Source organism: Sphaeroforma arctica (genome assembly GCF_001186125.1).
Source record: "Sphaeroforma arctica JP610 unplaced genomic scaffold supercont1.172, whole genome shotgun sequence".
In the NCBI taxonomy this organism is placed as follows: Eukaryota; class Ichthyosporea; order Ichthyophonida; genus Sphaeroforma; species Sphaeroforma arctica.
This window is the reverse complement of record NW_014040386.1, coordinates 51,661-64,804: the sequence shown is the minus strand read 5'-3', so window position 1 is coordinate 64,804 and position 13,144 is coordinate 51,661. Positions and strand designations below refer to the sequence as shown.

At 43.7% G+C, this 13,144-nt stretch overlaps 1 protein-coding gene across 1 annotated transcript; it reads left to right on the top strand.

Annotated features, from left to right (window-relative positions):
- Positions 1-493: 493 nt before the first annotated feature.
- SARC_03397 (hypothetical protein) lies at positions 494-1,521 on the top strand (the record flags this gene model as incomplete). The annotated part of the gene is made up of 2 exons (XM_014302807.1): positions 494-538; positions 565-1,521. 2 exons carry the CDS (start codon positions 494-496, stop codon positions 1,519-1,521), a joined length of 1,002 nt encoding a protein of 333 aa, XP_014158282.1.
- Between the last annotated feature and the right edge of the window lie 11,623 nt (positions 1,522-13,144).

Here is a 13,144-nt window from a genome sequence, read left to right as displayed (position 1 = left end):
ACTGAACGGTGTCATCAATATAATGACACCATGTTAAAAGCAAAAGAGGCTCCCGCCCTAAGCGGTAGAGCCCTATAGGACTCTCACTAAGAGAGTTAAATAAAGTTACTTCGTATCAAGATATATTCGTCTTACAGGTTATGGGCCTGTTTTTACCCACACGTTAGTAAGTCAAAACTACAACAAGCACTCAACTACACCCTACCCCACCCCCCAAACAACTCTGACCCTCAGATACTACTCCCCCCCCCACACGTCTCACAGATCACTACAGTCAGCTAAACTGACACACGTAATCAAAGATCACACACGTAAACAAAGCTCACACACGTAACACAATGGAGACAATAAATTGGCCTAAAGCTTTCACTTCTCTAGAGGCAGCTAATACCTTCGCTCGGGATTTTTGGCCTCGCATACTTGATATACGACACTCGATTCCGCAAACAACCATTTAGAAGCTATTAACAACGTCATCCGCGAACTACAACTTATGGCTCTACAGCGATTGTACTTGCACATCTCACAATGGCCCGTAGTGAACTATACCACGCCAAGAAATAGAAGAAAGATGTGCAAGCTGACCTAGATAACTACAAACGCCACAACGTGCAACTAAGGAACGAACACAAAGTCCTCTTAGAAAAACACGAGACACTACAGATCGAACACAAACAAATATCAGAACGTCTCACAACAGCACAATCACGTCTCTACGAACAAAGCGAGAAACCTACAGGTAACTTCTTCGCGCTCCACCATGAAGCGCTCGACACTATAGGCGCGCTCAAAGCATCAACTACCACAGATGATGAACCATCTTCATATGCCGAGAGATATGGTATCTCTGCTATTGACCCAGATGTTCCACTCTCTGACTGTCCTAAATATAAGGACAACTACAACCGCACCAAGCTTGAAAACTGGGAGAACTTCGGTAATTGGCTCATGGGTATCAAAATGAAGCTTGCCTACTTCGGAGGGCTCCATAGACTACACCCCAACTGCGAAGAAATCTTTGGCGTCGACGCACTTGTTGATGCGCGCTGCCGACGCATAATGATCGATTCGATCAAAAAGGAACTTGTCAACACGGTATACAAGAATCACTATGTCAAACGACCATCTGAATTCTTTAATTACATATGCATTACTAACAACACCGGCAGTCACGGCCGTTTCTGTGACGCAATGAAGCGCCTCACATCATCTATGGCAACTGGATCTACCGAAAAGAGTATGGAGCAGTTGAAGGAAATCCGCCAAGGTCTCCTCGATGTTGGTGAACACATCCCTGACAAGTACTTGATCTGCGCATTGCTATACAGCCTGAGCGATGAATACCAATTACTTCGTTCAGCAATATTCGCTATGGACACTGATAAACTCGACATCAATGAGGTCTACCGGCTCACGCTCAAGTATGAAGGGGATCACCAGCGTGGGCGGCTGCACTACTTACTGCCGAAGCAGATACTATTGCCCACCCTGTCGACCTTCAATTCTGCACTCCTTCTGTAAAAGGAAAAATGCGACGACGAACAGTCCGGCACACCAGCAAGGACAATGACACACTCCCACCTGTAGGTACGGTCTTCCATGCAGATCGCCACACCGGCCTGCCCATCACCCCCAGCGGCTACACCTGTGATATCAAATTTGTGGATGCCAACAGCGGCTACACGTTGGTCTATAACTTCAAACACAAAGATGACGCCACCGGTGTACTTGACCAATTCTATACAGAGATTGACAACGACAATCCTCGCTACACTACGCGAGCTTAAATGTGATCGAGGTGGTGAATTCGTTTCCCAAGCATTCAACAAAGTCAATACCCAGGAACATATTCAGATACTACACGTTCCCACAGCCACCCCTGCACTCCACGCGTGCTATCGGCGTACTTCATGATATCATGCTCAGCGACATGAAACAAGCTAACATGCCGGACAACATGTGGGGCGAGGCCATTCAGTTTGCAGCATTGAAGAAATCTGTACACAACAACAAAATCAACAAGGATCAAAAGTCTTCATTGGAAGTTTTCTGGGGATTCGAACTCACTGAACGAATCAAGCACATACACCCTTTCGGTTGTCAAGTTGCGTTCATCAATTAGTCACGCGACGGCAAACTGGACGACCGCGCCAATATCAGTGTATACTTAGGCCACGACCGCCAGTCCAAATACTATGACGAATGCCGGATCCTCAACCTAAAGACGGGTGAAATATGTCACTCTCGTGATGTTAAATTCAATTACCACGTCTTTCCAAAATGGACTATGGTAGGCAACACCCCAGTTCCACACTTTGATACTGCTGTCACTGACATACCCACCATTCAGGAATTAACATTAGCGCTTCACCCGGATAGGTTCCCTGCCAGCAACACACACATCACCACAACAACCTCTATTGGTACACAAACAGACGAGATCGTCAACCCAGCCACAACAAATGACAATAATCTGCGGGATCTCTCAACTGCACTGCTACCTACCCCAATAACACACTCCATACCACGCCCACTTCTGCCTACGCCCAACACAACAATTCCATCGCACACTGCGCCAGCTATGGAAGATAGTATCAACACCGCATTACAACCACATATTCAGCGTCACCCAAAATCCCGTACACTTTGTGGATTATTACTCGAGTCCCGCCAGAATACAGGAACATTCAACAAACCCCACCTACCCAATAACATGCGGATGACACGCCAACGCGCCCGCCAAAGTTGACCACCACGGACCTACTGGACATAAGCCCAAAACTCACAGGGTAACCGAGAACGCTTAACTTCTCCGCCTGAGAAACAATAACTATACGTTATGCAAAAAGATAGAAGAGTATCAGGTTGGAGACAGAGTTTACACCCGTCAACGTAATTCCGATGCTACTGTATTATCATCTAAATGGATAGGACCATATATAATCTCTGTAGCTGACGTTAAAAGTGGAACCTATGAGGTTAATAAACCCGACGGTTCCAGTACTTTAAATATAGGCACTAGTCGGATTCCGACTACTGAGATTATTCTCGCAAGAAGACATGACTCTAATGCCCCTCTTGATCGTTCTGAATTTAAAGACATTATATGGAGAACGGATAAGGGAGGCTATACATATTATCATACACGCTTTATAGACGGTACAATCGCTGAGTTGACTTCATATGCTTTCGATAATCAAGACTATTTAAAAGCCGTTAATCGAAAATGGCGTAAACGCCTGCATAAGTCACAAGCTGAAAAAGATAGCATGTTTCCATCGTCTGAAGGCACGGAAGTTAAAACTTACCCGCCTACAGCATTTATCCCGAGCTTTAATGCTCACCTTTCGTATGTGCTTAAGACACTGAAGCGTAAGAAACGTCCAGTCGACCACCACGGACCTACTGGACCTAAGCCTAAAACTCACAGGGTAACCGAGAACGCTTAACTTCTCCGCCTGAGAAACAAAAACTATACGTTATGCTACTAAATGTTTTCGACCCGTTTTTTTCCTTTCTCGCTTTTTGACCCATAATCAGCTTGAGTGAACAGCTTGCTTCTCCTGGGTCTCAAAGCTGGGTGGGGGCTGTGTAATAGCCGGGCCTCCACATTAGACTCTTATGTTATAAACGTACTCTTAAGCAGTATGTAAACTATAAAGGTACTCTTAATAGTACGAGGAACTTAAATTTCCTAAATGGTTTTTAACGGTTTTATTAATTAATACCTTTTCCATTTTACAGATCAGATATTTGGACAAGGCCATTAAAAGGCCCCAGTAAAATACCAAAACATAGGATTTGGTCTAGTTCTATTAATAGAACTATATTTACTTTCCAAATCTATTTAAATCTGAATACTTCGGTAGCAAGATGGCTCAACCGAACATAGGTTTCTAAGGACTATTAGCGTTGCTTAGTTTATCCTCCGTTCAGCCAACCAGATGTGCCAGTCTGATGAAGGCTAAGTCGGTAATTCTTGATAAGTGGCAAGTTATTGGTTAATGCAATAACTATGGACATCAGGAGTATTTTTCTTTTTTCTTTTCTTTTTGTCTAAAGATATGATTTTATGAGTCTCTCGGATTCGCCCCAACGAAACGTACCATAATTTCTAATAGGGCGACAACGAAACATACCATGGTTTCTAATAGAGCGACAACGAAACACCAAATAAAATTCTTCGGCGAAAGCAGTACTGAGAAGATTATATATAGGCAATGTCTCAGCCTCACAATCCTTCAGAGTATTGCTGTTTTCACGAGGCAAACCTAACTTTACTAAAAGACTAATTATGTATATTTTGCTTTAATTTCATTCGATCTTTAGAAGACTTTATTACGTTTAACTACTCTAAGACGTCAATATTGCCTTAACAGACCGAATCTTACACCCCCAATTGCCGATGCTGTCTCTGACGCCGACTATGCTTCCTGCCCGGACACCAGACGCTCCACAACAGGCTCTATCCTACGAATCAACCACATACTCGTAGCGTGGAAGTCTCATCGGCAGAAAACCATCTCTACTAGGTCTGTGGAATCAGAATATTTTGCTGCGTCCGAGGCCGCCAAACATATTCAATGGCTTCGAAATACTCTCGAGGAACTCGGCTTCTCTCAGCAGACCCCTACCGTATTACAGTGCGATAACAAATCAGCGATACATGCCATTACATCCACTGGTCCTACGAAGCACCTTAAACACATCGATGCTCGCGTACAACATATCAAGGAACTCCAGGAAAGCGGGGTCATTCGAGTCGAATACGTCACTTCCGCGGATAACCTAACAATATTTAACCAAAAACACTGCACGTCCTACACACTCGCGACATACCCGCACGCTATTGCGAGAGGTTCCGCCCGAGCCCGAGACTGTCTCCGAGAATCAATCCAGGGGAGACTTAGCATAAGATTTCATTCTCTTGATTCTACATCTACTGTTTTCAGGGGAGTGTTAGCCATATCAAACTAGCAGATATTTATCTCAAGAATATATATAGTTCGGTACGTGAACTGAACGGTGTCATCAATATACTGACACCATGTCAAAAGCAAAAGAGGCTCCCGCCCTGAGCGGTAGAGCCCTATAAGACTCTCACTAAGAGAGTTAAATGAAGTTACTTCTTATCAAGTTATGTTCGTTATCCTCCCACTTATCGGATACTGTATATCTTTGCTGTATCAGATATGTATGAACCGGATGCGGGACAAAAGATCGCCGAAGTTTGCAAACAAACAGTAATAACTTATGACGCAGTGTATAGTTCCAACTAGGTGTAGTAAAAAAGGTGAATGTCCTAATTTAAATCATTTACCTAATTTACTAGAAAACCGGGAAGGTCGCGAGTTTTATATTTGTCTTGGGTGCCAATCAAATGGTACTAGGCCAGCACTATTGCCCAGCGCGGAAAGTTCAGAGAAACCCGCTCAGAAGTGGTGATCACAGCGTGAAATGTTCAGAGAAGTCCTCCCAGGAGCGGATCGTGCGGACGAAATTGAAGTACTCGCGACACTTCCAGTTTTGTAGTAAAGTAGGTGAATGACTCAACCAATCAACCTAGTTCTATATTAGTTGGTTGAGTCATTCATCTACTTTACTACGGAGGTGTTTATCCGCAATTTGTTTTTCGTGCCATCTGTAGACCACTAAGAACTTGGTGCCCTTTCAATATTTTTTTCTTTTCTTCGTCTAAGGATCGTGCGAACGAACTTGAAGTACTCGCGACACTTCCAGTTTTGTAGTAAAGTAGGTGAATGACTCAACCAATCAACCTAGTACTAGATTAGTTGATTGAGTCATTCATCTACTTTACTACATAGGTGTTTATCCGCAATTTGTTTTTCGTGCCATCCGTAGACAACTAAGGACTTAGTGCCCTCTCAAAAAAAAAAAATTTCTTCTTCTAATATATTCATAGTTTTTCATCACCCGCAGGGTCATAAACGCTGTTATGCGTATTTTGTACGTGAATTGTGGAATTCTGTCAAAACTGGAAATTTCGGAATATACTGAGGACTTTCAAATAGCAGACATCCCCATATCTGATGGACCAATGAATATTTATCTTTAGAATCTTCAATTGTATTGGTCAATTTTGGAATATACGACTTAGATAGTTATAATGTCGTTAATTCGTACTGCATTCTTATACTAAATACTAATTTAGGACTACTGCCACTGTCGTATTTAACTGTGATTACTTCTATGAAGTGTGGCGAGGAGAACGGGTCTAAAACGGCGAAGCCTACTGAGCTCGGCTCACCCTCTGTGGGTAGTCATATTTACAAGTTATTTAATTGTTCTTTGTGGTGTGTAGAACCCCTATATACGTATGGTGTATTCTAATATTCACTTAATTTTCAAAGGTATGCTTATATGTGAGTAAAATATGGATGCTCGCGATTGCGATGTGTGTTAAAAACAGCGTTGATGTATTTTACCGCAGAATGTAGTACTACACATATAACTTCAAATATTTTACTTTATCCCTGACAGCCAATACTCCATTGCGTTGCTCCATCGAATTCGCTCGACGAATATCTCGTTTTAGAATAATGTGATAGTGTATCAAAGCTGCTTTCGTAGAGTCGGGATAATGTTGGGAGCGTGGGTCGATGGTTTCATCAGATTGCTATTTCCATGTACGTGTTGCATGTCGTTTCACCTGGGCGACAGCATCACTAGGAACACAAAGGCGGATAAAACTGGTGGAATTTCCGCGGCGATTTGGTTGAGAAACTAGTTTGGACGGAAGGTGCCAAAGAAAGTGATGGCATTTGAGGTGCGTTTGGGCATTCCAGTAATTTTCAAATAATTATTGGGATGGGGGCTTGTCATTAGGGAAAGTTGCCCGGAAGAACAGCCATACCGGAGTTATGTCATTCATTTTGTGGAGAGATTTGTCCGGCATCGGGTAGCCCATCACTTTTGTCAAAAGGTGTACGGGTACTGGCGGCTGCAGTAGGGGCTGTGAAGCTAGTGGGGTCAATCATTTTATGGGGCTCGGTTTTGCGGGTTTGCCCATTTTTGAGCAGTAGCTGGGAGGCTCACTGCTGCTATTGGGCGCCCTTGACCGCGGTCTTTTTACTAGCGGAGCAGGCGGGCTTGTGGAGCCAAATCGGAAGGTATTAGGTGTGCCATCATTTAGAGGTGCACAGGTTTGGGATTTAACGTCCCGGAGTTTGGATTCGAGGTTGTTCACTTTGGCACAAAGTTTAATGAGCATTTGGTGGGCAAATCGTCACGGAGTTAATTTGCTCGATGTAGAAATAGCGAGTTCCTAATAGTAGTTGCACAGTTAACGTATATTAAAAACGTATAAACATAATAACGTTTATACTTATAATACTGGAATATGTTTAACGAATTGGACATGAACAAGAAATGAGAAATTCAAGATTCTGAACATGTGACAGTACTCAGTAGAGTATGGGACTCTACTGTGGACAACTAGGTGGTTTTCTAAATATAGATTGGGTTTTCCACTGAAATTAGAATTGTACGGAATGAAATGATATTTAGTCTTAGTAACTAAAACATAAATAAATCTAGACCGAAGTAGTGAGTGGTTAGAGCGGAGCATATAGACAATAATCTCAGTCTAAAATCCCCTAATCTTTTGCTCATTACCAAGGGATGAAGCTAAACTTATTTAACATTTTGCATTTAAACGTATTAACGTATCGTCTTAATAACATAAACGTCTTGGTATCGAATAGTCAGCCTAGAGGAGACCGACTTTTACATATTTTTAAGTTTATATACGCTATCGATATTATGACGAAAGTAAAAAAATAAGGCAGTAAATGTAGCTAAGGCTACAAACGTGAAAGGGTTTACTGTAGGCGATGAAAAGCAGAAAACACCCCCGGCACCATCAGTGGAAGCTGAAGCAACTGAGATCACGCCGGTACAACCGGTACCAACTCTGACTAAACGGAAACGTAAGAAGTTGGTTGACTCGGTTGTAGGTGCATCCGGAGGTAATGTGACTACGGAGCCACAGAAGCCACCAGCGAAGAAGGCGAAATCTCGAAAAGGAAAAGCCGGGAAAACGCAATTCTCGGAAAATTCAACTGTGGAGGAAGTGCGACATGCACTGGAATCAGATGTATCATCCCCACCAGTGGACACGCGCACAGCACGTAGGTAAAATCCTACCTATCATATGATAGCAAGAGATAGGAGTGCCTTCCTGAAGAACTACCAACCAATGGTACATGAATTGAGACATACTAAGCAGCGGAAGAAAAAGCAAGCCGCAGCGAAGGATCAAAGTCATGGTGAATCAGGGGAGGATGACTCGGAAGATGAGCCAATAGCACAAACACTGTTGGATCAACTCCAAATCAACGTAACGGAAGAACAACTGCGTTTCGTGGATATAGGTCCGGATAATGTGGACCATACGCTTCACCATCAGGACGACGATTCAGACACCAGGTTGGATTCACAATTCCTGCGTTTACCCAAAACACCACTCCGACCGGCTTGGCGACAGAACTTTGATCTGAGCCATCCATATTAGACTCAGATTGATATACAAAAGAGGGTCAACGAGAGTTGATCTGTCAGCGGGCCAACCGAGCATGGGTGTTTCGAAATACGTATGGAACGTACTTTCCGGACGTAATGAAGACCAACCCGGAAGGTACCATCTCACCGAGGTATGTGATGAATGCAGCGGTAAGAAAGTTTGGGTACGATTTGTTTAGGGGTTCTAAATATTACAATTGGCTAATATCAATGAAAACTGACGAAGGTAAGCAAGCACGCAAATATTGCCGTCAGTTTCAAAAGATACTACCGAAGGTATTCGGAACTAGGAGAGATGTAATTATTGCACACTTAATATGGTACGCAATTCGGGATCTTCTTGGAGACCTTCCCGACTTGATATCAAGCCATTTGGCACTCTATCAAGCCATATTGGCGTTTGAGATATTGTCAGACAATGGAGGGGCAAACAGAATCCAATCTTCGTCATCCGAAGCTCAATCTTCTCCTGGATTGGACGCAACAGCATTGTCGCGAATGGCATCTGAACAGAAGCCTAATCCAAATCCACCACCGTAAGGAAATCCACAGAGTGCCCCAGAGGTATTTCCGAAGGACAAACCGACCGAAGAGCCTAAACCTGACCAGGTGGAAGCTAGAAAATCTTTGTCATCGGGAGACAGCTCGCCCCCAGCGACTATCCCAACGACGACAAAAGATGCTGTCCCATCAGAAGCGTTCATTCACATTGAACAGGTCGATGGATCAAAGGATGAGGCAGACAACTGACTGCATGGTCAGATGCAGTTAGAAAAGAAGGGATCAGATCACTCTAGTAGTGATATGAAAATTGTTGAATTCACTGTTCAAATGAACAAGGCTGAGGCAGCTTCACTCGAGGCGATGGATCTAGGTAGGATTGATGCCGCTAGTCTTTATATAACAATGGCTACGCACTTCCAGACTAAGATTGATTCAGAACTAAGAGTGATTCAGACCGAGAAGGCTGTGGAAGGCAAGAAGTTCGTAAAGGACATAGGTAAACTACCAACGACATACAGATCTGATCGAAAGGACCGAAAGGATCCAATCGATACTAGCAGTCTGGCGTTGTTATCTAGGTCTTTGAAAGAGTTTGGACAGATTAAGCTTACAGCCAATCTACGGAAGAACCTATGGTTCGAAGCAGCGCAGTAGAGCTTTAAGCCGTCCTCTTACAAGTCCAACAAGTTAGAGAAGGCGAAACAAGCGATCACTAAGCTGAAAACGTGGAAAGAGCAGAGTGAGATGATAGTCCATTTATTTTCGACGGACCCTCGACCGGAATTGCTTGTATCGATCATGATACCACCGGAAGAAGGAACGCCGGTGTCCCATTACTTATTAGAGTTGGACACACACATGTCACGGGCACAGACTCAGGAGATGTCACCTGATAAGCTATCCATGTGTGTACTATGGGTGCAGACAATCTTTTAGTCAAACCTACATAGGAGAGATCAAGAGATCCTGTACGCTGATATGCATCAATCTTACCCGGATAAGGTACGAGAGATCTCCATCGAAGGACCTACCTACGGCATAATGAAGCTAGCGGACTTAACCTGAGCTGAGTTTCACTCGAGAGCGGATCAGACGTTTACCAAACGCCCTAGTTCCGTGGTGATAGTCACTAATGCTCAGAGGAAGGTCGGCGGCAATCTTACCGGGGGATCAGGCAATGGTCGAGACTCTCAGTCCGCTAATGGAGGTCAGAAGGTATACAAAGGGGGTGACAAGGGTGGCAATAAGATCAAAAAAACAAATGGTTCTGAAAGCCACAAGAACAATGTCATCCCTAAGGGTAACCAGACCAACAGAAATGGGCCGCCGGCAGCCAACCCTAAGCCCAGGCATAGGGAGATCAAGAACTGTAGTGAGACTGATTGCAATTGGCGAATGACCCAACATGAGCCGAATGGCGGATGGAATGGAAGGCACGCATAAAAGTGTAAGCACTTTATCGAGAAGTGTGTCGACTGTACCGGGACTGGAGGTTACCACAAGCATACTTGCAAGGCGAAACCAAAAGTTGAAGTTAAGTGACAAACATACCGGGTATTGTCATTAAGACAAAAGGACGCACCTCAAGACGAGCGTGCAATCTTATATACGAGTTAACGGACATGGAATAAAAGCGTTGCTGGATCCGGGCTCGCAAATTTCATGTATATCCTCTAGATTCTGTAAAATAACAGACGTAACTCGTAAGTCAGAGCCAACTATGTTGAAACTGGCTGATGAAAGAGAAATCACTTGCAGAGAAATAGCAATCGATCTTAGGTTTACATTGACAGACCAACGTACTATAGTTGTCATATGTAACACTTCACCAGACTATGATCTCATAGTAGGTATGAGTGATTTATTGTCATTAGGTATCACAATTACATGCTTACCTACTAAGATTGAACCACAGAAGAATCAGTCGGACGATAACTTGTTGAAACCGATATATAAACCTTCGAAGACTGTGAAGGAGATGATCCCTCACTTCACAGAGAAACTCAAGGACTTGATTTTCGAGAACGACAAGATCCAGATCACTGACTGGGCTAAGTTCAAATTCAATAACGGATACGTTAGTCTAGACCTGACGAGAGTAGATTTCTCGAAGCTTAAGTGTCCTACAAGTAACTGTATTGCATAGCGTCATGAGCAGGTCGTACGAGAACAGGTTAAAGCATGATTAGATGACGGAGTGATCGCAGTCAACTACGAGCCGACTCCCGCAACCTAGCGCTTTTAGCCGTCGACCAATTCAACTCTAACGGGACGCTGAAGAAAGTTCGGGTGTGTTTGGATATGAGTCCAATTAACGCTTTGATACCGACACACAACTTTCACTTACCAAGGATAAACGAACTACTCAGGCGCATGGAGGGAGCTAAGATACTCTCCATTATCAACCTGAAGCAGGGCTACCACCAGATGAAGATCTACAAACCACACCGGAAGTATTTCACCTTTACCTGGGAGGGTCAGCAATATTCGTTTAAAGGTGCCCCCTTTGGGTTACACATGTTACCTGCGTTCTTTCAACAAATTATGCAAGACTTGTTTAGGGACATGGACAATGTACAAGTATACATTGATGACATTGTGGTATTCACCAAAACCAAAGAGAAGCATGAAAGGGTTGTGCGAGAGGTTCTATGCAGACTCAACATGCACAACTTTAAGGTCAACAGCAAGAAACGTCACTTCGGTGGTAACGAGATTCAGCTGTTGGGTTACCGAGTATCCGGGGATGGAATCATGATCGATCCCGGGAAGGTCGACCACTTGCTAGACTGGAGAACTTCTACCACGGGTAAGGATGTCAACAGCATGTGCGGATTCGGCAACTTTTTGTCTGACGGAGTACCACACCTGGCAAGTTATTTAAAGCCCTTTGGACATTTGAGATGTCATAAAAGGCAAACAAGGCGCACTGTGGACCAAAGACTGTGATGACGCATTATTCCATTCATGGTAGCAACAGATGCGTCCGACATGGCACTCGGTGGCGTCTTGTATCAAATGATTGATGGGAAACCAAGATATGTACAGTTCTTTAGCAGGGCTATGAATTCGTCTCAGATCAATTACCCAAACGTGCAATAAGAGCTTTTGGCTATTGTTACTGCACTCACTCATTTTAAGGACTATCTATATGGCACGCACTTTAACGTGCTATGTGATCAGAAGTCATTGCAACACCTAAAGGACATGAAGCCTAACTCACAGTTAGTCAGTCAGTGGCATGACACGATCGCGAAATTTTCTTTCGGCATAACACGTATACCGGGTATTCACAATCACTTACCCGACATGTTGTCTCGCTTCGTACCAGACTTTAAAAAGATGGTTAGGAAGTTACTAGCTACATATTGGATGACCAATTCTAGGTGGTGTAGAAATACGGCCTCCGGTCAGTCTAAAATATCAAGATCAATTGAGATAATACATTGGTTTTTATTTGTACTTTAAATAATTTAATACAAGCTCTTTTTCCAATATTTCCAAAGTGTTCTAAATTCACTTTGATGGCTCCAATAGCCTTTTTCTTTTTTTAACTTTTCTTCAGATGAAACCTAGTAATTTCCATCGAAGTTTACATATTTTTCAGTTATTTAGTAGTTACAGTAGTGTACTGCTTCTAGACTGTCTAACATCGATTTACTATCCAGCAAATACTATGGCTAAGGGTACTTCTAAAGGCAAGGGAGCCGCTAGCTCTAAGCCTGCTAAGCCTGCCGAGGTTCCTGAGGTCCCTGTGGAAACACCTAGCCTGTTTGGAGTTGAGCCTGCCGAGGAAACTGTTGGGGAAGCCAATTCTGAGGTTGGTACAGAGGATAATTCTGAGGATGACTCGTCGGATCCTAAAGCCTTGGAAGAAGAGGTATCTACTGCCGCGGAAAGGCTCGCCAGCGTCCGTGTATCACCTGGGAGTGAAGCTCAGGACCCCAACTTGCCCCCTGACCACGTGCCGTCAAATATTGGGGATAAACGTCGAAAGGCTGGAAAATTCGTGGATACGAATGTCGGGGACATTATAACTCCACATCTAAAGGACACTCCTGCACAAATCCGGAGTGAAAAGGAAGTATTGGACCTGTCC